The sequence below is a fragment of the Nymphalis io genome, chromosome 2, assembly GCF_905147045.1.
Source record: "Nymphalis io chromosome 2, ilAglIoxx1.1, whole genome shotgun sequence".
NCBI classification, from domain to species: Eukaryota; Metazoa; Arthropoda; class Insecta; order Lepidoptera; family Nymphalidae; genus Nymphalis; species Nymphalis io.
Window position 1 is genome coordinate 745,492 of NC_065889.1, and position 21,373 is coordinate 766,864.

Here is a 21,373-nt window from a genome sequence, read left to right on the forward strand (position 1 = left end):
GCGAGTAGCATACAGCTCATAAGATTTTTTTATACTAGTAAAAGTCAATAAATAGTTAATAAATATAAGCGAGCTTAATATAATGATTACTTATTTATAGAGTTACATATTTTTACATTTATCAGACAAAAATCAATAATGTAACTTTATTTCAGTTTGTACTCTTCCTGGGTCTGACTGTGATATCATACTTCCTGGCGTTTGTCATCTCAGTGGCCTTCGAGGCTCCGATTGTCACCATGCTCAAGATATTATCGCCGCAGAAGAAACCCCACCGAGTGTGATCACAAATTAAATATTAAATTAATAAATTACTTTTACAACGTAAAGGTATGAAAGTTACATGGTTGCATGTCTTGTAAGGAATTGTTATTTAAATACGGAATTTAAAAGCTTTAAACTTTTTAGAGCTGTATTTTATAACAAAAAAAACTTCATAAAAAGGTGATCATTCATAATATTCACTTATGTCTAAAAAAATTAAGAATTAATCTCTTAACTTTATTTAAAATCTTTCTAATAATTTAAATTGAAAACCGAATTCAATTCAAAATTATCTTTATTCTAATCCAAATATGAAATGAAATATTCTTGTCTTATAGTTTAATATTTAGTTAGCTTCTTTTAGCTATGACTTAAAACAAATATCCAACTATACATAATTTGTGACCACAGACTGCAAAAATATTGATTGAAATATAAATGTGAAAACATTTTTTTTGGTAGCTAGTAGCTAACCTACAGCCTATTTTTGTTACCATATACATATTTTTATTTTTAAGTTATCTGTTACGGTTATATGGAATCTCAATGTTATTTATTTTCATCTAACAAAACATTTGTATACGGCCATTTTCATAAAATTGGTAATGGAATTCATATTTTATAATTAGCATTTCAATTTAACAAAAAATTAAGGTGATTTTGACGTTTTGTTATTTGTTTTTTTTACACTGTACAAATTATTTAAAAAATTAATTTGGATAAGGACAACTAAAGATTAAAGCAACTCGTTGAGTATCGAATTGTTTATTCGAATAAGATGTCTGGGAATCAAGCGTGTAATATCTTTGTTAATTTTCTGGCTACTATTTATTGGATTCAAGTTGTTGTCTAAATGTTTAGTTTAAAATTTATGGCCAGCATTTTAGCATTATATTATTGCAATTAAATTAAATTAAATAATTTTACAAATCAATACAAAACATAACGGTTTAACTTTTAAGATATGAAATGATTTGGGCCAAATTTTTTTTTTTATGTTTATGGTTTATTTCGACGAAATTATAATATTATTGTAGATTATAATTAATATAGTTAAAATGTTTAAATAGGTTGTCCAAAAATGTACATAAGCAATTGTAAGCTTCGTATTATGTAAATAAGCTGTAAATATTTAGATGTAAGTTTTTATCAAACGACTTTTTATAAAAATGTAAATTAAAAACTGTCTTTTATTTATTTTCGAACTTTATTCATCACAGTCATAAAATATTGCATGAAGTTGTTATCATTAAATATTAAAAAAATATAATCTATACAATAAGTTATATAAAAGTTTTATTTACAATAACTTTAAAACATAATTTATTAAATAAATAATATATTACTATTAACAATATAAACATTACATAACACGAATAATTAATAATTCCAATTTAAATTATCGGTATGTGTAGTCTGATATTCTTCTAAGGAGGCAACAACCCGGCATTTCTATCAGCAAGGAGAGACAGAGAGCGCCAACTAGCGTCACTATAGTAGAACCCGCGAAGTAACAAATCTGAAAAATAAAAAATCTATTATTTACTTTCAACATTTCAAAATAGCGTTTATAAAATAAAGATTGTACTACTCGTATTTGATTTGTTTAATTTTTTAATTAGTTTGATAAGTTTTCGTGGGCGATCATTAATGATACACTTTACATTGCTGTTCATTTTTATATTATAAAATTAACAAAATCATTCATTCGCTCCTAATATGATCGATTATGGGCCAAGTGGTACGTAGAAGTTAATAATTTATTTAGTAGCATCGAGTAGAATGATATTACTTAATTTTGTTAATATTAAAAAAAAATAGGCTGCACAAAAAATAAAACCCGTTTTTTTTTTATTTAAAATAGGGAAAGCAAAGTAATACTGTATCAATTTCGTTTTAAATTTTTTTGCACAAAAACTTGTATTGTTTTGTTTTGAAATCATTTGTTTGTTTTAACCGTTCTCACGTAACAAATGAAGTAATTTCACAGATCATTGATCAGCGGACTACGGATTGTGTGTGTGTGCGTGCACGTGTGCGTGTGCGTTTACGTGTGTGTGCGTGCGTGCGTGTGTGTGTCCACTCACGAGGCACACGAGTCGCGAGCACAGCGCGCCGTCGGCGGCGAGCAGCGCGGCGCGCGCGGCGGCGCCGTGCAGCAGCAGCGCCGCCCAGCACAGCCGACTGGCGCCCGACACGCCCGCGCTGCACAGCACGCGCCGGGACCAGGCTGGGACGAGGGGATCGGTTACAGCCCAAATCGTGCATACAATTCGCCCAGTGTTCGGCAAAGGAAACAATTATGATAACTGCGTGTTCGGCAGCTCTGTGAAACTTTAATTAAGAATAGAAGTAAAAAACGAAGTAAATTTGATTTATTAATTTAACTTCAATTTATATTCTGCCAAAATGGCCCAGTGGCTAATACGGATGAATCTTAACCGAAGATTGGGGGTTCGAGCGGGGCGTTTGTAATTCACCTCGTGCCCAGCGGTGAAGGAAAACATCATGAGCTACGGGTGAAAATCCGCCATTCTTGTATTCCGCCGACCCGCATTGAAGCAGCGTGGTGGAATTATTTCCAAACCTCCTCACAATGGAGATGAGGCTTTAACCGGGCAGTGGGACATTAACTTTACTTTACTTTTTTACTTATAATTTATCTCGTATTCCCTGATACATGCAATCATCGACAGCATTTGACAAAATATAAAAAAAAAATAATTATGTCTGACTTTTGTATCCATTAACAAAATGTATTTTGTAATACCTTTAAAGTCCATACCAATAGGAATACAAGACTCGTTCATACTATGCTCACCAGAATATTTCGTGGCGCAAACGAGTGCAGGCCATAGTAATGCCACGGGCCAGGTCAGGTGTACCCAGGCTGTAATCCAGCTCGTATCCACTAAGGGTAAGGTCAGTGATGCGGTCACTGTGACCGCTGTAGCAGCCCAGAAACAGTATGACGTTATCTAAAAAGAAACTTTTAATTTTATTTCTTATCTGTGTAATATGACATTTAACATCATTCTAGTGAAAAACTGCACACTATTTTCTCACTCTCATAAAACGATAAGATTTTTTTTCTTGGTTTTGCAGGGCTTTGTTCAAGCTGTCTGGGTAGGTAGCACCCACACATCACGCATAAAGTATTATTGTGTTCCAGTTTGAAAGGCGAGTGAGCCAGTATAATTACAGGCACAAGGGACATTTTTTTTAATCCCAAAGTTGGAGGCACATTGATGATTTAAGGAACAATTAATAATTTTCAAAGCGAAAACTTACCATCAGGTGGTCCATTTGCCAGTCTGCCCACATAAAACAAATTTAAGAAAAGATGGCGCAAGAGCGTCATAAATTGACAAATATAGCATACACCCTTATGAACTATCAGCGCGAACAGTTTGTACGGCGCAGACAACTTACGTTCGACACGCAGCACCGCCCGTCCGCGACGTGCAGCAGCCAGCCCGCCAGCACGCCCGCGTAGTACGGCAGCGCGCGCGACCACGGCCGGTTTATAATCACGGAGTACAACACGAATGCGTTTGGGACGCTGCAAATACGACCAAAGTCATCACTACATTATGTTAACTTTACGTTTTTATCTCTTTCTCTATGTTTCTATCGGTTTTCAAATTTAACGAAGAAAAAAGTTTTACTGGTGCTAGAGCTTTGTGCAAGCTCGTCTGGGTAGGTACCACCCACTCATCAGATATTCTACCGCAAAACAGCAGTACTTGGTATTGTTGTGTTCCGGTTCGAAGGGTGAGTGAGCCAGTGTAATTACAGCCACAAGGGACATAACATCTTAGTTCCCAAGGTTGGTGGCGCATTGGCGATGTAAGCGATGGTTAACATTTCTAACAATGCCAATGTCTAAGGGCGTTGGTGACCACTTACCATCAGGTGGCCCATATGCTCGTCCGCCTTCCTTTACTATAAAAAAAAAATGTCAAAAATAATAACAAGTTCAAATAACAAACCAAATCAAATACCAAAAATTAGTACTGATGTATAAAAAATGAATATTGAATTAAAAATAAAAAGAAGTGCAAGGAAGCTGAAAGTTAAGCATAATATTATGTTGTTTAATGTGCGACATCCAAAAAATATAGAAATTCTGCATGCCTGTAACTTCGCCACCTAGCGAATCCAGCTAAAGCCGCTCAGTTTATAGATATGTATATATCAAGTTAATACCTACCGTTGTCCATAATCCGAGTAAGCAGTGACAATGTCATATGCCGTAGCCCCCAGTAACAATGTGATCGTCATCACTGCGGCGGCTCTACGTTTCTTATTAGCCAATAGCAAACAAAGCAAGGCACCGAACATATGCATCTGAGTCTCGGCTGACAAGTACCACGATACTTGCATGCACTGAAAATATACACGAAAATAAGTCAATAACCTCCAAATGTAATGTGTCAGTACAAGGAAGGTACTAATACGAATTAAAACACTCGGTGATGCTTGGCCGAATTTTAAGCCAAGATTTTCAATTAAGATTTTCAATGAAGAACGCGCGCTTATGAATATTAGAATAACGAGACGTAATTTGAAAAAGGTCCCAATAACAAACGTTTCGTAATGAAACGACTTCAACGGATCGATTTCCGTAGACGATTTGATATAATTTCTCCTTATATTTATGTCAAGGCAAAAGAATGTTACAAACCTGTTCCTCTTTGGGGTAGAGAGTTGTGATGTAGAGAAGGTTCCTCCACCAGTAGCGGTCGCAATTGTCGTAGTCGCGTTCTGGCAACGACAGCACCGCAGTGTCGCGGGACACTCGCGAAAGGATCGACGTCAAAAATATTGCATATATGTATGTTGGCAGTAACCTGAACAAATCACACGATGACGTATACTAAAATGAATAATAAATTGTCTTCAAAAATAAATGAAACTAAGTACTGTACCTAAGAAAGATGCCTTATTTTTAAATATATTCCTGTAATCCGTAAATCGGTGCAAGAATCATGAAATAGATATTACTACATATCACACATATATTATTACAATTTATGCTAAACGTATTAACACAATTAACGTTTACGTTGATTTAATAAAGGTAACAAAATGTAACAGCCTGTATATATCCTACTGCTGGGTTTAGACCTCTCCTTTTGAGGTTTCGAACTTATTCCACCACGCTACTCTAATTAGGGTTAGTTAGGATACACCGCACCATGTTTTTCTTCACTACCGAAGACGAGATGAATTAAAAACAAATTAAGCCATGAAAATCCGTAATGAAGATTCACGTGTTGTAAGCCTACTCGGCTTACAACACGACGCAATGAAAAAAAAAAAACAAATTACGACTAACCTGATAGCTCTATTGGTAATGAAACATAGCAGCTGTAGTGACTGTCCACAGATACCCCCTAACTTAACTAATTCTTCGGAATAACGACTCTTCAAGTAGAAGAAGTGCTGCGCGCTGAATAAACCACTATAAAATAAGTAATTTAAATAAAACTGACAGCTGAACACGATTATACAATTATATTCATATTATTTAAAAGAAAAGCGAAAAGAAACGGAAGCCAGATAAATAACATAGAGATATTAATGATATATTTAAAACCAAGTAATTGATAAAGAAACGTCATCTGTTTTTGTTATATTTTATGAAAGATATTATACAAATAATATAATAATTGAAAAAAGAAAACGATTGAGACAAAAAATACATTTATAAGTTGAATTAATTTATTTCACATTAAATATTACCTGGTAAAAAACAACGTATCGAATGCAAGAGTCCCCGTCGATAATATATAATAGACATTGTTATAATCATTGACATCGCCGCCATTTTCTAAAAACGAAATATTTACGAATAATTAATTCACTTTATTATTCAATTCATACATAATTTAAGATAGCTTTATATTACATTATTATAATTGTCTTATTGTTCTAGTGGCTAACTTGTGAGACTATAGCTCTCTTGGCCCATGGTTCATTTCCTGAGTTGGGTCAAGAAATCTTCAGTAACCGAAGTTTGGAAGTTTGTAGTGCTCCCGTTCATATACCTAATCGCTAGAAAGCACATATACCTACTCCTATACCAGCCCTCCCTTTTTCTTGTAGGATCGTCGTCTCATCGGATTTTCGGAGTAGAACAATAGAGTGCATAAAGAAAAACCGAACAGTTTTTCTCGGCGGTTATCCACAGATAAAGGTGACTTTTTAGCCATTAAGTGTAATGCTCAATAGTTCAATATTGATCCTCAAAGATTCTGCTCACCTGCAAGACTGTTAACAGTGACTGCAACATGCACGAAGATGATCCACAGCACGGCAACTATCTTCAGCGCGTGCACCATCGCTAAATCTTTATTCGCCATCGTCGTGTTGAAGATCCTCATCCAGCTATGTTTCAAAGAGAAACTCAGCAGCAAGCTCTTCCAAACACCGTTCTTCCTCTTAAACTCAGTAGTGAGACTCGCACAGGAATTGTATTTAACCCTCGGACAAGGGGGAACATTCTCCATCTGCATAGGATTCACGCATTGCTTCTTATATTTCCCACATCTCTTGCAACTCGCTTTTACTTCCACCGCCATTACGTCGAGCGTAATCGAAGGATGTATCGCCTTTTCCCTCATCGCTCTCTTCAGCTCATTCAAGTTCTTCATTGATATAGTTTCCGCTTCAATTTTAGTTTCCAATGCGGTTGCAGATTTAAGGACGCTATTCTTTTTTCCATTTAATTTTCTGTCATCATTGTTGTATTGTTGCAAGTCGAAACTTGTCGCTTTATAGGATTTTAACTTCACCAGATCTAAATCTACCACCGTCGCTACAATTGAGAGCATAAGAAGAGTCAATGTTACTAGTATTAACGAAACAGCTCCGATATCAGTTTTGATGTCATACGAACTCTCTACGTGTCTCAGGGATGTTATTTTAATGGTTCTTGAAACTGTTTTATTGGTCTTCAGGTTGTCATTGAGCATGATCGAGAAATTAATTATAGAAACTACATCTTCTGCTACGCATGTCCGTGGGAGGCACAGGCCGAGCGTAATTTCATAGGACTGTAAAAAATATGTTATTTTATTAAATAAGCGTTATGTTGGTTAACTAGGCAAAGATATACACTGCCCAGCAGTTGTGGCATTGTGGCAGAGTTATGACCGACACATGCAAGTTTCGTTAATATGTAATCTTTCATTTCCATCCACAAGATGAATTTTAACAAATACAGCACATAAAAAACCCAAAAAAAGTTTGTGTTGTCTTAGATTTGTAATTGAGTGTACTGGGTTAAGATCCACGTGATCTATCCACTGGTGCATTACAGCTAAATATATAGATTAAAAAAAATATTGTGAAGTGTTTAATTTTACCTGACACTGGCATACTTTGTTTATTTAGAAATTCTACAACAATAAATGTTATTATATGGCAGCTTAGGTAGGTAAGGCGTAACTTACTCTAGGCATAGTGAACTTGGTGATGTTGAGCATTATCTGGAGAGCGGTGTATGATACCGATATAGGCGCTTCATTGTCTGCTTCCACCACACGACGCATCAGCTCGTCACGCTGCAATAACGTGCGCCACTCCTCGATATCTGCGAATTGTATAACGTTTTTTTTTTTTTTTTTAGGATTGTACATGAGCAAAGGGCAACCATTTGTAGGCCATATACACTGAAACATAACCTACCACCATCAAAGTCCAGTAAGCTACAGAACTTAAGATGTATGTTCTTGTAATGGCTCAATCATCATTCAAACCGAAATCACGAATATCAAGTGTTGCTGTTTAGCGTTTATATAAAAGTTATGAGCTATGTTTATCCGATTCAGTCAATACTTTTTAAAGATGTTCTTTACTTTTGCGTGAAGATGTGTCAGATTCCACCTTAAGTGGCGCACGAATCGAATCTGATAATTGTTATAAAAATAATTAAAGAATAAGATACTGCAGTGCAAGCCAGTACTATCTGGTATTTTTAAATAATATACAAGATAAGCAGAATAATAATTTAAAATGAGAACATTTATTAACAAAAAATTTCACTTTCATTTTTGTATTTTGTTTTTTTTTTTATTTTTTATTATGTCTCATTAGATAATGTGATGATGTAAATATAAAACGATAACATAAAATTTAAATTTACATAATATTATATAATCGAATTATGATAAAAATCATTAATTGTATGTAAATTTCACATCGACTCTACATTTATTTTTTATAATATATATATTTTTAAATATAAATAATACATCTAATAAATAGTACGTACGTTACAACGAATAATTAACTATTCAGCATTTTTTGTATCCATACTTAAATATCTACTATCGTGCCTTTTTAAAATTAAGAAAAGACAATTAATAACAAACATTTATTTTTATTACTACAGCAAAAAATCGTATTAAAACTGTTCATGTGATTCAAAAATATAAAAGATATTTATAACTATTTATAGAAAATAATACTACATCAATTCGCATCAAATATGGCCGAATTTTGAGCAAACATTCGGCCATTTTGTTAGTGATCAATATCAATATTCGATATTAACCTAAAGCCTATAGCTGCTTAAAATATGTTTAATAGTATTTAAGAAATATTGAAGCGATAATTTAAGAAAACAGGCAATCGAAATCAATACAGGATGAGTACTTACTCCCTCCAAACTCCTTTTCCCTCCTCAACAGAGCGTTGAGGTAGTCGCCGCTATAAAACTCTCCCCATGTCCGATTTGTTTCCATAGATTTGTGTTTTTCATCCTGCGATTGTAAATTGTAAAGTTAAACTAAACATTTAATTAGATATTTTATTACATAATTTTCTTAGTTATCATTAGCCAGCATCGTTTAAACAGGTTTCTTATATGCAAGCGTGCTACATCTTAGACCGTGTCGATGCTTAACATCAGGCAAGTCAACGGTCAAACGCTGGCCTATTAATTATAAAAAAAAAATCGCTCTGTGTAAATAAAATATTAGTAATGATTTTTTATGAATTATAAAAATTACTTCACGGCATAATCGACTTCTATGCCAAGCGTTATTGAATGATAAACAGCCAAACTTTCGAATTAAAACAATGATCCGTAGCCATTATTTTTATTATAGATATTGGGTGTTAAGAGAAATGCTGCGAAAGATTTTTTTTATTTAGAACGTAACAAATTATATACATAGTCATACATATACATATAAGTGCATTTAATAACAGTTTACCAGCACCAGATGGTAGCCGCAAACGCAAAATAGGAAAATTACCACCGCACCTTAAAAAAAATTGTAAGCTACAGACTATTCATGCTCTACAAAATTATAGTCCCATAGCAGTAGGTATGGGACTATAATTTTGTATTCACTGGTGGTAGGGCTTTGTGCAAGCTCGTCTTAGTTAGGTACCAACCACTCATCAGATATTCTACCGCATAACAGCAGTACTTGTTATTGTTGTGTTCCGATTTGAAGGGTGAGTGAGCCTGTGTAATTACAGGCACAAGGGACATAATATCTTAGTTCCCAGGATTGGTGGCGCATTGGCTAAAAGTATTATATAATAAGAATCTATTTTCAAAAGGCATTCGATATCCGGCGTACCTACGTAAGGACGTAGTACCTATATAATATAATAAAGCCAGTCAAAATATATTATAAAACAGTCTCTCTGTTAGGTACAAAGTGTTTGAATACGAAGAAAATAAAAAAATAGTAGCTGAATATTTGTGGCATCTCTATATTTTATTATAAAAACCAATTTACATTTTAAATGCTCGAAATCGTACTTTCAGTTTTAAAATAGTTACGTTTATAATAACACTAGTTGTTCCCCGCGACTTCATTCGCGTTAAATTTATTTCTCCACTCGTTCCCGCGCTTGCCCGCGTGTGTGGGGGAGGTGTTATGTACTTTATGTACTTCTCTGTACCCCTGACCACATGTATAAAAAATTTCATGATAATAGGTAGAGTAGTTAAGACTTGAAAGTGTAACAAACAAATAAATAAACAAACTCACTTTCGCATTTATAAGATTAATTAGGATAAATTCCATTTAGATACCTCAATCCTTATCCAGGTTCCTAAGGCAACCCTATGTCAAATTTCATTCCGATCGGTCCATTAGTTTAGTGATGTAACAGACAAACAGATATTATATTGGTATAGATAATATAAATGTTTAAAGTAAATCAGATGGAAAAGAAAACTAAACAGTCTTAATTTAAATTTGGACAAGTTATGCAAATTTATGATATTGCAAAAAAAAAACAACATCATGACATAACAGTTTTAATACATGAAAGTGAAATTATTCAAAACTGTGTCATTTTTAATTATTTCACTCGAATTTAAATCAACTTATTGTATTACTACACAATAAATATTATAAGAGTCGTAAATATGTTAATATAAGTACCTATGAATATACGTATTTCGTTACATAGCTTTCTGGCTTACCTATCACCAAACACAATATGATGCTCCCATAGACAATTACTACATTTAACAAGATTATAACGGTATATTCCTAACACTTATCCCAATAAACTTACCAACAACAGACACTGTTCTTTTGAACCGAGCCAAAATCGTTTTCCTTCGAAGAGACCAGACTGGTATCGGCCAGACGCATCCGCAGCTGTGAATAAAGGATACATTATTGTTTTAGGTTTCTTCTTACAGTGTGAATTCTACATCTTAAAATCTATTCTAAAGAATTTGTACATTAGACAATCGTTCTCGATTCCTAATAAAATAAATAATTATAACAAGCTTAAATCGAAGAACTGATAACCTGAAGGAGACCGAGTTCTCGAAAAGGACCCACGACTCGGCAATAACACAGACCGTTCCCGGACCTGGATCATTTCAATGACGGAAATTCAGAGATATACATGGTTATAAAATTACATTTCGAGTAGTAGTTATGGCTTATATGAAAGATAAAATAAATTATCTATACCTTTTATTTTCGTTTTAGCTTTTATTTATAATATATTCTCGTTTTTATGACCTAGGTACTTAACGCTGTTAAATTATTGAGATTTGTAAGTTAAGCTGTCTACATCTTTTAGCACTGGCCTAGCAGTTCGCAGTAGAGTAGCATCTCCTTAAAAGGAAAGCGCTATAATAATGGGATATATACGGAAATATGGCACTAAAGTAAATTGTATTCTTCTATGCTCAAGCTAATAATAATAATTAAATCTATATTAAAAACCGACAGACCTTAGTCATGTAGTTATCGTGTATAAAAAGACAATGTAAATTATTTTATAACGCGCACAAAAATGCATATTCGTTAAAAAATCCATCTCCTAATCATTTATTTAAAAAAAACCAAATGATGTCACGAGATATTGAATCAGTAATAATTCGAACGCAATTAATAATATCAGCTTAAGAATTTTTCCTAACACAAGAATCACGCTGTATAATGTACCAATTTGCCACGCAAATTCCGTATTTAATTGTATAGTAATTAAGCACATAAAGTATTAAATGTCGAGTCGTTGACATTACATGACAATTACTGCATTAATTACGAATGAAAACTCTTGCTTTTAACCGCTGATGCGTGTGATTGACATCACGATATAAAATGCGTATATGCCATATATTTCCTAATATTTTTATAAGGAATTAATTATTAACCAAAGTATTTGTACGTTTAATTTTTATAATAAATTGTTTGTATATATCGTAAAAAATATTTTTAATGTATTTTGTATAAAGAAATAAAAATTAAAATGTTTAAGCTTACCTCTGTAAGCCCAGGATCGACCCTCGGCCAAGTCTTTTAAAAACACACTAACATCTTCCCAACAAGAAGGTTCTATATTCAAATGCACACCGTTTTTTATTTTCGGCCAAACATACGCCAAGAATGAGGGATCAAAAATTATAAATAAATTCTCCATTACTTCTCCGCGAGAACGAAAACTTTTAGAAATTTTCAACGGTTCCCTTTTAAAACCACCGACATTTTGTCGTGTGTGTACTTTGGCACTATTAGCAAAATTAAAAAAAGTTAAAAGCACTACTATCACTTTCAACTTCATTTTGTCATAATCTGTACTATAATATTTTTACGCTTATTTGTTTACAAAATCGAAGAGCGTGCGCGCACGTTGCGTTCAGAAACAATAGTAACGCCTGTCCTCATGCGGCACGCATAGACTAATAACTTCAAAGTCAATGTAAGGAGAAGGAGCGTAATTTCTAATGCTAACAACCGTTTTATAATGCATTTGTAAACATAATTATTACGAAACTAGCATTAATCTTGTCGGAAGATCGGATTCGCGAAATGATGGACGGTGTGTTCGATGCCGGTTTGTTTTCTTGAGGTTTTTAGTACTAAGTAGTAGAACTCTATATATTTTTTTGCTAAATTAAAGTACACTGGCCTCCAAAAAAATCGACCCACCTAAATTTTTTGTAAAAAAGCTATCATATGGTTTTAAACTACCACATATTTATATTTTTAAGATTGATAATGAAAAAATGCAATTGTAGGATTGTACAAAAACAGAAATAGTGCGCAAAAAATAGGTTTTTAGGTAAATATGTGACAAAACACGAAAACACAAAATTTTACGCAATTTTATTTTTTTGTGTACAAAACGATTATGCCGTTTGTTCTTAAATTTGGGTGCCTAAATCTTACTTTAATAGGGAGTGTTTCCTCCTCTTGACCTAATCACTGCCTGCATACGCCTATTAAGTGACCTGATTAGCTTTTTAATGTCTTCCTGTGGGGTCCGTTGCCATTCTTCAGTTAGGGCAGCTTCCAGTTGATTCAGGGTTTCTGGAATTGGATTTCGTGCTCGAACCGTACGTTTTAGCTGGTCCCAGGGGTGCTCTATCGGGTTAAAGTCCGGACTATTGGCTGGCCACTGCATAACTAGAATTTCGACTTCCCTGAGATAGTCTTTAACAATTCTAGCGACGTGAGGTCGTGCGTTGTCGTGCATAAGTTGGAAATTATCCCCAATATATCCAGCGTAAGGCATCACATGAGGCTCCAGAATGTACGTTATGTAAGTTTCAGCATTAACAGCACGATTACGGAAAAAAACCAGCTCTGTGCGTCCCGTCAAAGAAATACCTCCCCAAAACATTGTAGAGCCTCCACCAAATCGGACTGTTTCTCGAATGCAACACTGAGAGTAGCGTTCTCCTGGCCTTCGCATGACGTTACGTCGTCCATCAGAGCCTACTAGAGACATTCGGCTTTCATCACTGAACAATACTGTCTCCCATTGGTCCAGCGTCCAATCGACGTGCTGCCTAGCAAATTGTAGTCTTGCTTGTCGATGGGATGCTGTGAGTTTTGGTCCTGTTGCTGGCTTGTGAGGGGTTAAGTTTTGCTCTCGAAGTCTTCTTCTTACAGTATTTTCACTCACAGACACTCCACGACTTTCTCGGTGTCTACCTTGAACGTCAACAGCCGAAAGATGTCGGTTTCTTAAAGACGTCAAACCAATAAAACGGTCATCGGTCGGGTTCGTGACACGCCCCCTGCCAGATTCTGGTCTCCGGCGATACTCCCCAGTCTCCAAGTAGCGTTTGTATACTCTTCGCACCGCTGAACGACTTAATTTTAGTGTTCTAGCCACATTTCGCCGACTTAACCCCTCATCAATAAGAGCTACGACTTGAGCAGCTTCTGCTTCAGTAGTATCCATTTTTTATGTTTAAACTTATTAAAATTATTGTTTCAACAAAGTTTCATACACTTAATCAATAATAAACATCGAACCGAGATGACTCCGCGTTAAGAACTGGAAATAAAGTAACCATGCACTTTGTGCACAAAGTAACGTTTTCTTATCAATACTTTAAAAATATTCCAAATATCCTCAATAACACTTACAACTCCTCCAAATTAATATCAAGTGGGTAATGAAATGTTAAATTTATGTCCCATAAGTAAAACAATCCACCTAGGTCGTCGCATAGTTAACATAACAACTTTGTAAGTAAAAAAATACGGGTGGGTCGATTTTTTTGGCGGCCAGTGTATATAAAATTGTTTGTAATTTTGATAACTACAATGCTTTACGGATTTTTATAATTAAGTACAGATCAAGTAAGGTATACGAGTACTCAATTATTACTTAGACTGTCATCTATACTAATATTATAAATGCTCTAACATTTATATTCTCGGCTTTTTATACCTACTACTTAAACCCCCCCCTCCCACCACAACACTCGGACGAAAACTAGGGATTAAATTAATTTACGATAATAAAAAATTAAAAATCTTTTTCTATATCATATTAAATAAGCTAATAAAAGAAAAATTTAAAGCATAATTTTATTTTAATAAAATAACAGCAGAACAGGTTTGGAGCTTATTTCACCACGCTGCTCCTATGCATGTCGGTGGATTATCATCTATAAAATATAATAGCACTCACTGTAAAGGAGAAAAATAAAACATTGGCGAAATGTTAGTAATTATTTATTATCTGTCAAAAGACAATAGTTTACAATTATTTTTATTTCATGTACTTAGTAAATACAATTAGCTAGATTTATCTGATACTGCCATCTGTCACTGCCTGACTGTCTGTAGGACGCGCACACTCACACACACACGACATAAAACGACGCACAATACTTGTTATTATTATACTTTACAAAGAGTTTACATCTGTCGGAGTCGCTTGTTCGGCCTCTGGCCATCGTTCATGAACCCGCCTTGCTGTAAGAGAACAAAAAAATTATATAGTCCATTCTACGATCGTAAAGTTTTTCGTAATATGACAATTTGGTATAAGTTGTATAACGGCCTAGAATATAGCATTACTATAATATTCGGTAATTCTCGTTCTACCATAATTATAAGTAAAGTAAGGTCTCTACTTCCCAACTTATAATAATAATGTCCTTTGGATCAATTTCGGCCGCCAATCTCAAGAGATATTAGCCAACTGCGCAAGACATATTATAGTGCACAAGTGTGTGCGCAAACACAGTTGCACTCTCTAATCCCTAACTCTCATAATCCGATTTAACAGCAATCCGACACGACTGGAAAGAGTTCAGGCGCAGGACCAACGGCTTTTCGTGCTCTCCGAGGCACGCGAGTGTACACACTACCAAATTCCAGACACCGGGTTGCTATTGAGAATTTCCGACAGAAAACCCAATAACTTTTTATTACATGTAGCCACTAGACCAACGAGTCAGTCAGTCCCAACTTATGCTATAAATGAATATGAGGATCGGTTATTTTGGTATTGCATAGAACTAGACTTTTAAATCACTTGATGGAATCGAAAATAAAATATTAGTAGCGACATTAATTTTGGCATGCAATGTAAAGAATAAGCTCTTTAAAAATACACACCTATACTGATATTGTCTATGTACGTAAAACTTATACCAGAAGATGGCAGTGCGTTTCATAGTCAATAGTCTTAGTATATAATATAAGTAGCTGCACTTCACAGTTTCATCCGCTTTAAATTTACTATTGACGTAACAAGGGTGAATTTCAAGGTTTTGTTTAAATACAAATAGATAAGGCTTTATCAAAATAATTTCGGTTTCTTATTCTTAGTATGTTTGAAAGAGTTATCATTCAGATAACCTCTACAAAATACATTCTAATCTTTCAAAGGCTGTTAAGCTGTTTTAAATATGCAAACACTAGAGATCTTTCTATGCTTGACATGAACATACCAATGTTTTACTTTTATGTTTCAATAATTTTAATGACTGTCGCATTGAATGGATAAATATCTTACTGACACTAAAATTACTTATGAAAAAATTCATTGTACATAAATATAGTATTTATGTACAATACAAAATAGACTTATAAAAACAACTAATAAGAATACAAAAGACCTTTCGTTCAATGTAGTAAGTAAGTAAAAGTAGAAAAAATACTCTACTGCCACTATTTACGAATCACGTATAAGTTAAATCCTATTGAACATGTTCTACCGTGAAATCTTTAAATTGCTTTAATTCGATAAACTTGACGGTCAATTAACATTACTTTCATAAATAGGCTTAAGTAATTATAGTAAATGTTTGAGTACAACTTTCAAAACATGTCTTATAGTAAAAAAAATATATGTATAAGCTGCTATTTTTTATTTGTTGATTACAAAGTAAATCGACAAATAAATTGGCTGTCATTTAGTGTTGCTATTGGACTTGTACTAAGCTTTAAAATTAACTACATTATTTTATTACATTATTCAATATGTATTTTATTTTATAAACCATTTAACAGGAATCATATTTTTTTCATGTCAGGTAGGTATGATGGCTGGTAAACTCTGAATAGAACATGGTTCACTTTGGTTATTGAAGATTTTAGGACATCTATGAATTTATAAAATTTCAATTAATCAATTAATAAATATCAAAAATTAATCCATCGTATAAAACTTAACTATACCATTATCAATCGCATTCACGATTTTCGATCGATTGTTTGTTTTTATCAACTAAAAGTCAAAATCTTATTCAACATAGAAGTGTTACACTTGCTTATTGATTATTAATTAATTACCACCAGTTCGAAAAGCAGCCCTCAGACCTGAGTGGACCGGCATAAAAAACTCAGTTGAATTGTATTTTTAATTGATAAAACCTGAATGCGTTCGTTTCATTCCCATGGTGTGTTATCATATAAAATTGCATACATTACAATGCTAAGGTACCTTGCATGAATGTTTTTTTTAAGTTACCTGTTTGTTCTTGATTAATGTTCTACAGGTAGTTCTGAAAAGAATGCACAGAATGTAATATGCATATTTCTTTTCAAATTATATACTTATTTTTGTTTTTCTATGCATTCGTTTCTTTTGTAAATGATAAACAAATGAGAAATCATATTTTATAAAAATGGAACTGTAGTACTTGAGGTGAACATAATGAAATCAAATAGCAGTATATTGAGATTATGTTTGTCATTATGAACTTGTAATATTATGTGTATAATGTACCAATAAGAGCATACAGTATCAAGCTCATTCACTTTCACGACTGTGTTATTAGAGAAGTTTACTCAATGGTAATAATATTTTGAATAAAGTTTTATTGCTAAAGAAAGAAAATAAAATGAAAACGCGACTCCGCCCGCGTACTGAGCGCAGTTGCGGTAGTGCAGTAGTACTAAAGTATCGGGACAAGTACCGGTCGGCCCATGAAGGGCTGGTGCGCGGGCGGCAGGTACGTGTTGACGGGCGCGAACCCGCCGCGCGGGAAGGCTCCGCCGCGAGCTGCGAAGCCGCGCCCGCGTCCTCCTGTTCGAAAGCACACACGTTATATTTTTATTTGCATCAATTTAATTAAAATTAACAAAAAAACTAGTTGAAAATTATTAAATGGTCTTAGTATTACATATATAAACTACTTCTATTGAACGTAAAATACAAATTCTTCATACTAGACAGCAGTGTAATGAACAAGGTGAAGCTAATATAGTACAGTACACCTAGATAAAACATCTTCATCTCTAAATAAATTCTTTTTAAAGCTCATTGTGGTCGAAGAGACAAAAATAAAACATGTAATACGAACCTCTAAAGTTCCCCCTAGCGTTGAAGGCGGCCCCGCGTGGGCGGAAGTTGGCGCGCGCGGCGGCGCCCGCTCCCCCGCCCGCGTTGTTACCGACGTTGGTGTTGCGGTTCTGTTGTGCGTGTTGCCGCTTGTTCTAATATACCATGAAGCCCATTAGTAACACTCCGATAGTTATAATGGTTTATGAGATTGAACTGTTTTTTTTTTTTTATTTACTCTTTTGTCCTAAGATTATTATGTACACTTTGTTCTAAACGTACCGAGAAGACACCAATATTAGTAGACAAGAGAATTAAAACACCAATATTAGTTATACTTATAATGCATGTATGTACCTTATTGGTGTTGGCGGAATGCGCTTTCTGCTCGTCCTCATCACGGTACTTGGAAACGGTGACGAGGAAGCCGTTGATGCGCAACTCTCGGTCTAGCTTCAGAGCCTTCTCCACTGCCTCTTTCTCGTGGAAAGTTACTCTCACTGTACAGAAAAGTTTAATTTGTTATAGAAAATCAACAACATAAGAATATTTTTATTGGACTCAATTATTTTTAGACTAACAGTACATAACAATATATTGTTATGTTAAATAAACATAAGAAATAATTTGAAATCATAATATAAGCATGTTACCATTAAAACGTCTGTTTTAATAAAAAAATAGTATAATAGTTTAATAATAGTAGTTTAAAAATAGTAAAATAAATTTTAAATAACTTAAACCGCCTCAAGAATTCTCAGGTTGTTAATTGGTTTTTAATTGAAAGTATAGAAGAAAAAAAAACCTTAAAATTAATTGCTCGAATAATAGTTTTATTTTAGGTATCAGATAATACTTACATATCTTATACTTGGTCTTGCTGAACTCGTGCACGTGCGCGATATCCCCGCACTGCGCGAACAGCAGACGCACGTAGTCCGTGCTGGCCTCGTAGGGCACGCCCACCAGCACCGCGGTCTCGGCGCGAGACTCCGCCGCCACGGAGATGGCGCTGCCGTCCAGCACCGTGCCGTTCTCCGCCAGCGCCTGAGGGGCGGCCGGTTAGTGCGCTCGGTGGAGGGGAGGGATGATATGGATGATGTTTTTAAGATGATGAGATTCAATACTTATTGTTTCATTGTAATGTGTGTTTGTATTTTCATTGAAAAGTTTCCTTTATGTCTTCTCTAAATAATATAAGATGCAACTGTATTTTTACTTTTTTATTGCTACATAATGTAATAAAACCTCTTTTGGTTTCAAAAATTATTAAATACACAATTTATTTTTTCAATAATTATTAACCCAATAATATAAATAAACCCATTGGAATAAATATTTGTGTAGTATATTGTCTTGAATGATATAATTTAGTATGTAGTTCAGTATAACATTGAAACGGTATGAAGTTCATACACAAAATACTAATAAATCATGTATCAAGAGTACGTGAAACATGGAGAAAAACTTTAAAGAAACATTAGGTAGCTATGTTTTCTTGGTCATGTAACAATTGTTTCAAATGAATCATGAAACTTGTGAAATGTACATACGCAAATAAACTTATACAAACAATAAATAACTAACAACATTAAAATATACATATATATATTTTTAAGCAAAATGTTGAGATAAAAAACATGTTAATGTTGCTAGTTAAAAAATAAATAAAATAAAAAATAAACTGTGCAAAATGAATATAAAACAAAATACATATATTGACTGATTTCCTACTTTTAAGATATTTAAATTATCATCTTTTGATAATTTAATTTTTATTACTCAAAAGAGCAATATCCATAAAAATATACTTGGAAGTAGCAGATCAGCCATTAGAGAAACATTCAAATAGTCATTCATACTTTACATTAGGATTTCAAGGAATTTGGAAAAATAATTCTAGCCTTATATTAAAGCATCGCCTTCCTAGGTTTTAACCATTGAAGGCAGTATTAAGGTCATCTAAATAATAAAAATTTTACAATAATAATGTTAATAATCATTTGTTTACCTTTTCCAGAGAATCTTTGTTTTTGAATTCGACTATAGCCGATAATGTCGGAGTCGTGGTCAGTTCAGTAACAATGATTGGACCACGTCTAGAAAGAAAGAAAAATTTCCCTCGTTAATACTCCATTACGATAATATTCCAATATGTTCATGGCATATCTTCAGCCAGGGAACAGTATAAATTTATAGTATTTTTAATAAAAATTATAATGCAAGAGTAAAGCAAAATTGACCAAAAATTCAGGAACTGATATTTGAATGTTATCAGAACAACATGTTAATTTTATTAGGTTCATTAATTTTTAAGAGTCTCACTTGACGCTGACGACGTCGCCATGCTTGGAGAACAGCTCCTTGAGTTTTTCTTGATAATCAAAGAGATAGCTTGACGGGAGATTTTCCACAAGAAGTTTACCAGCCTCAACTTTGTCTTCTTTTTGTTCTTCAGGTTTTGCATCATCACCTTGATTCTGTTCTCCTTCAGTTTGTTCTTCGGTGGATTCCTCCGCACCTGTCCCTTCTGCCTGTTCGGCCTCAGGTTGCGCGTCTCCATTGTTCTCGTCGGTCTCTACAGGCTCGGCGACTTCGGCCTCAGGTACTTCCTGAGTGGGCTGATTCGCTTTGGCTTTGGCACCCTGGTTTTTCGCACCACGACCTTTCTTTTGAGCCACCATTCTTGCTTATTGGCTAAAAATTATGAAAACTAATCTTAATTATTCTACCCGTGGACAGCCATTTCCCGCCATATAGAAACATAACTAGTGACATATACAACAAAAAAACGTTTGCCGCCTATCTTGCATCAAGGACAAACTCGTAACCCGCGAAAAGGGTAAATGTACCTTTGAACTAATTTTACTTTTCATAATAGTTGTTAACAAACAATTTTAGGACGTAAAGGTATAACGGTGAAATTATCGATATCAATCAAGCGCGCCATGAAGCATGGCGTTCAATGGAAAATTCACGAAACCATACACCCGTATGAAGTCACTGTTATGACATGTTAGAAGTTAATCCTAAAACTTCAGGAAATACTTATATCATATAACTTACCTTTTTATATTAAATTAAACTTATTATCAAATAAATATCAATTACACAGTAAAACGACGCCACTTTACAACTTAAAATAACACGCACCCGGCATCACGCAAGCGCAGCCATTAATTAATAATGTTGCCAATAGTTAGTAAAACGCTTGTGTACTAAATGTAGCCAGCTTAGATAATGAAATACCGCATTAAGATGAAAAACAGAATTTTAAGCTCAAATTACCGAAGATACAGCATTCATTTTCAACGTTTTTATTTCAATTGTATTTTTACTATATTATAAGAAAAACTGTTCTCATTATTATAAGTTAATAAACATTTTTAACACTTCTTAGATGCACCACAGCCTTTCTGGTGAGTTGAGATAATATGCTTTTCTTTGTTATTAATTTGTTTTATACGTTTTGATATAATTCTCTTGGTTAAGAAGCCATTTAATAAAGATCATTTATTCACATTTATCAAAATATTAAACATAAAATGCACACAATAATATGTAATTCTTAACT

The 21,373-nt window shown here is 34.0% G+C and overlaps 3 protein-coding genes across 4 annotated transcripts in view; 1 reads left to right on the plus strand and 2 right to left on the minus strand.

The window, feature by feature from the left end:
* Positions 1 to 1,414, plus strand: part of LOC126777978 (uncharacterized) — a 47,657-nt gene extending 46,243 nt beyond the window's left edge. The window contains exon 15 of the mRNA XM_050501349.1: positions 156 to 1,414. Within this exon, the coding sequence (XP_050357306.1) occupies positions 156 to 284 (129 nt within the window). The 3' untranslated portion in view covers positions 285 to 1,414. The remainder of the gene's footprint in view (positions 1 to 155) is intronic.
* A 249-nt stretch (positions 1,415 to 1,663) lies between these two features.
* On the minus strand, positions 1,664 to 12,383 carry LOC126774543 (uncharacterized). Its single transcript, XM_050496112.1, has 13 exons — positions 12,030 to 12,383; positions 10,819 to 10,904; positions 8,933 to 9,035; positions 7,725 to 7,864; positions 6,533 to 7,325; positions 6,013 to 6,100; positions 5,606 to 5,731; positions 4,952 to 5,117; positions 4,478 to 4,653; positions 3,697 to 3,826; positions 3,086 to 3,242; positions 2,352 to 2,494; positions 1,664 to 1,783 (listed from the first exon to the last, which is right to left on the minus strand). The coding sequence occupies exons 1-13, from the start codon at positions 12,325 to 12,327 to the stop codon at positions 1,664 to 1,666; spliced, it is 2,526 nt and encodes an 841-aa protein (XP_050352069.1). The 5' UTR covers positions 12,328 to 12,383.
* Positions 12,384 to 14,721: 2,338 nt separating this feature from the next.
* Positions 14,722 to 20,989, minus strand: LOC126778232 (uncharacterized). 2 transcript variants are annotated; one of them, XM_050501727.1, is made up of 9 exons: positions 20,866 to 20,989; positions 20,125 to 20,496; positions 19,811 to 19,898; positions 18,660 to 18,846; positions 18,157 to 18,299; positions 17,822 to 17,954; positions 17,435 to 17,544; positions 16,987 to 17,020; positions 14,722 to 14,981 (listed from the first exon to the last, which is right to left on the minus strand). In XM_050501727.1, exons 2-8 carry the CDS (start codon positions 20,481 to 20,483, stop codon positions 17,009 to 17,011), a joined length of 1,032 nt encoding a protein of 343 aa, XP_050357684.1. In that variant the 5' UTR covers positions 20,484 to 20,496; positions 20,866 to 20,989; the 3' UTR covers positions 14,722 to 14,981; positions 16,987 to 17,008. The 2 variants fall into 2 exon arrangements, with proteins under 2 accessions (XP_050357684.1, XP_050357677.1); XM_050501720.1 differs by lacking the exon at positions 16,987 to 17,020.
* Between the last annotated feature and the right edge of the window lie 384 nt (positions 20,990 to 21,373).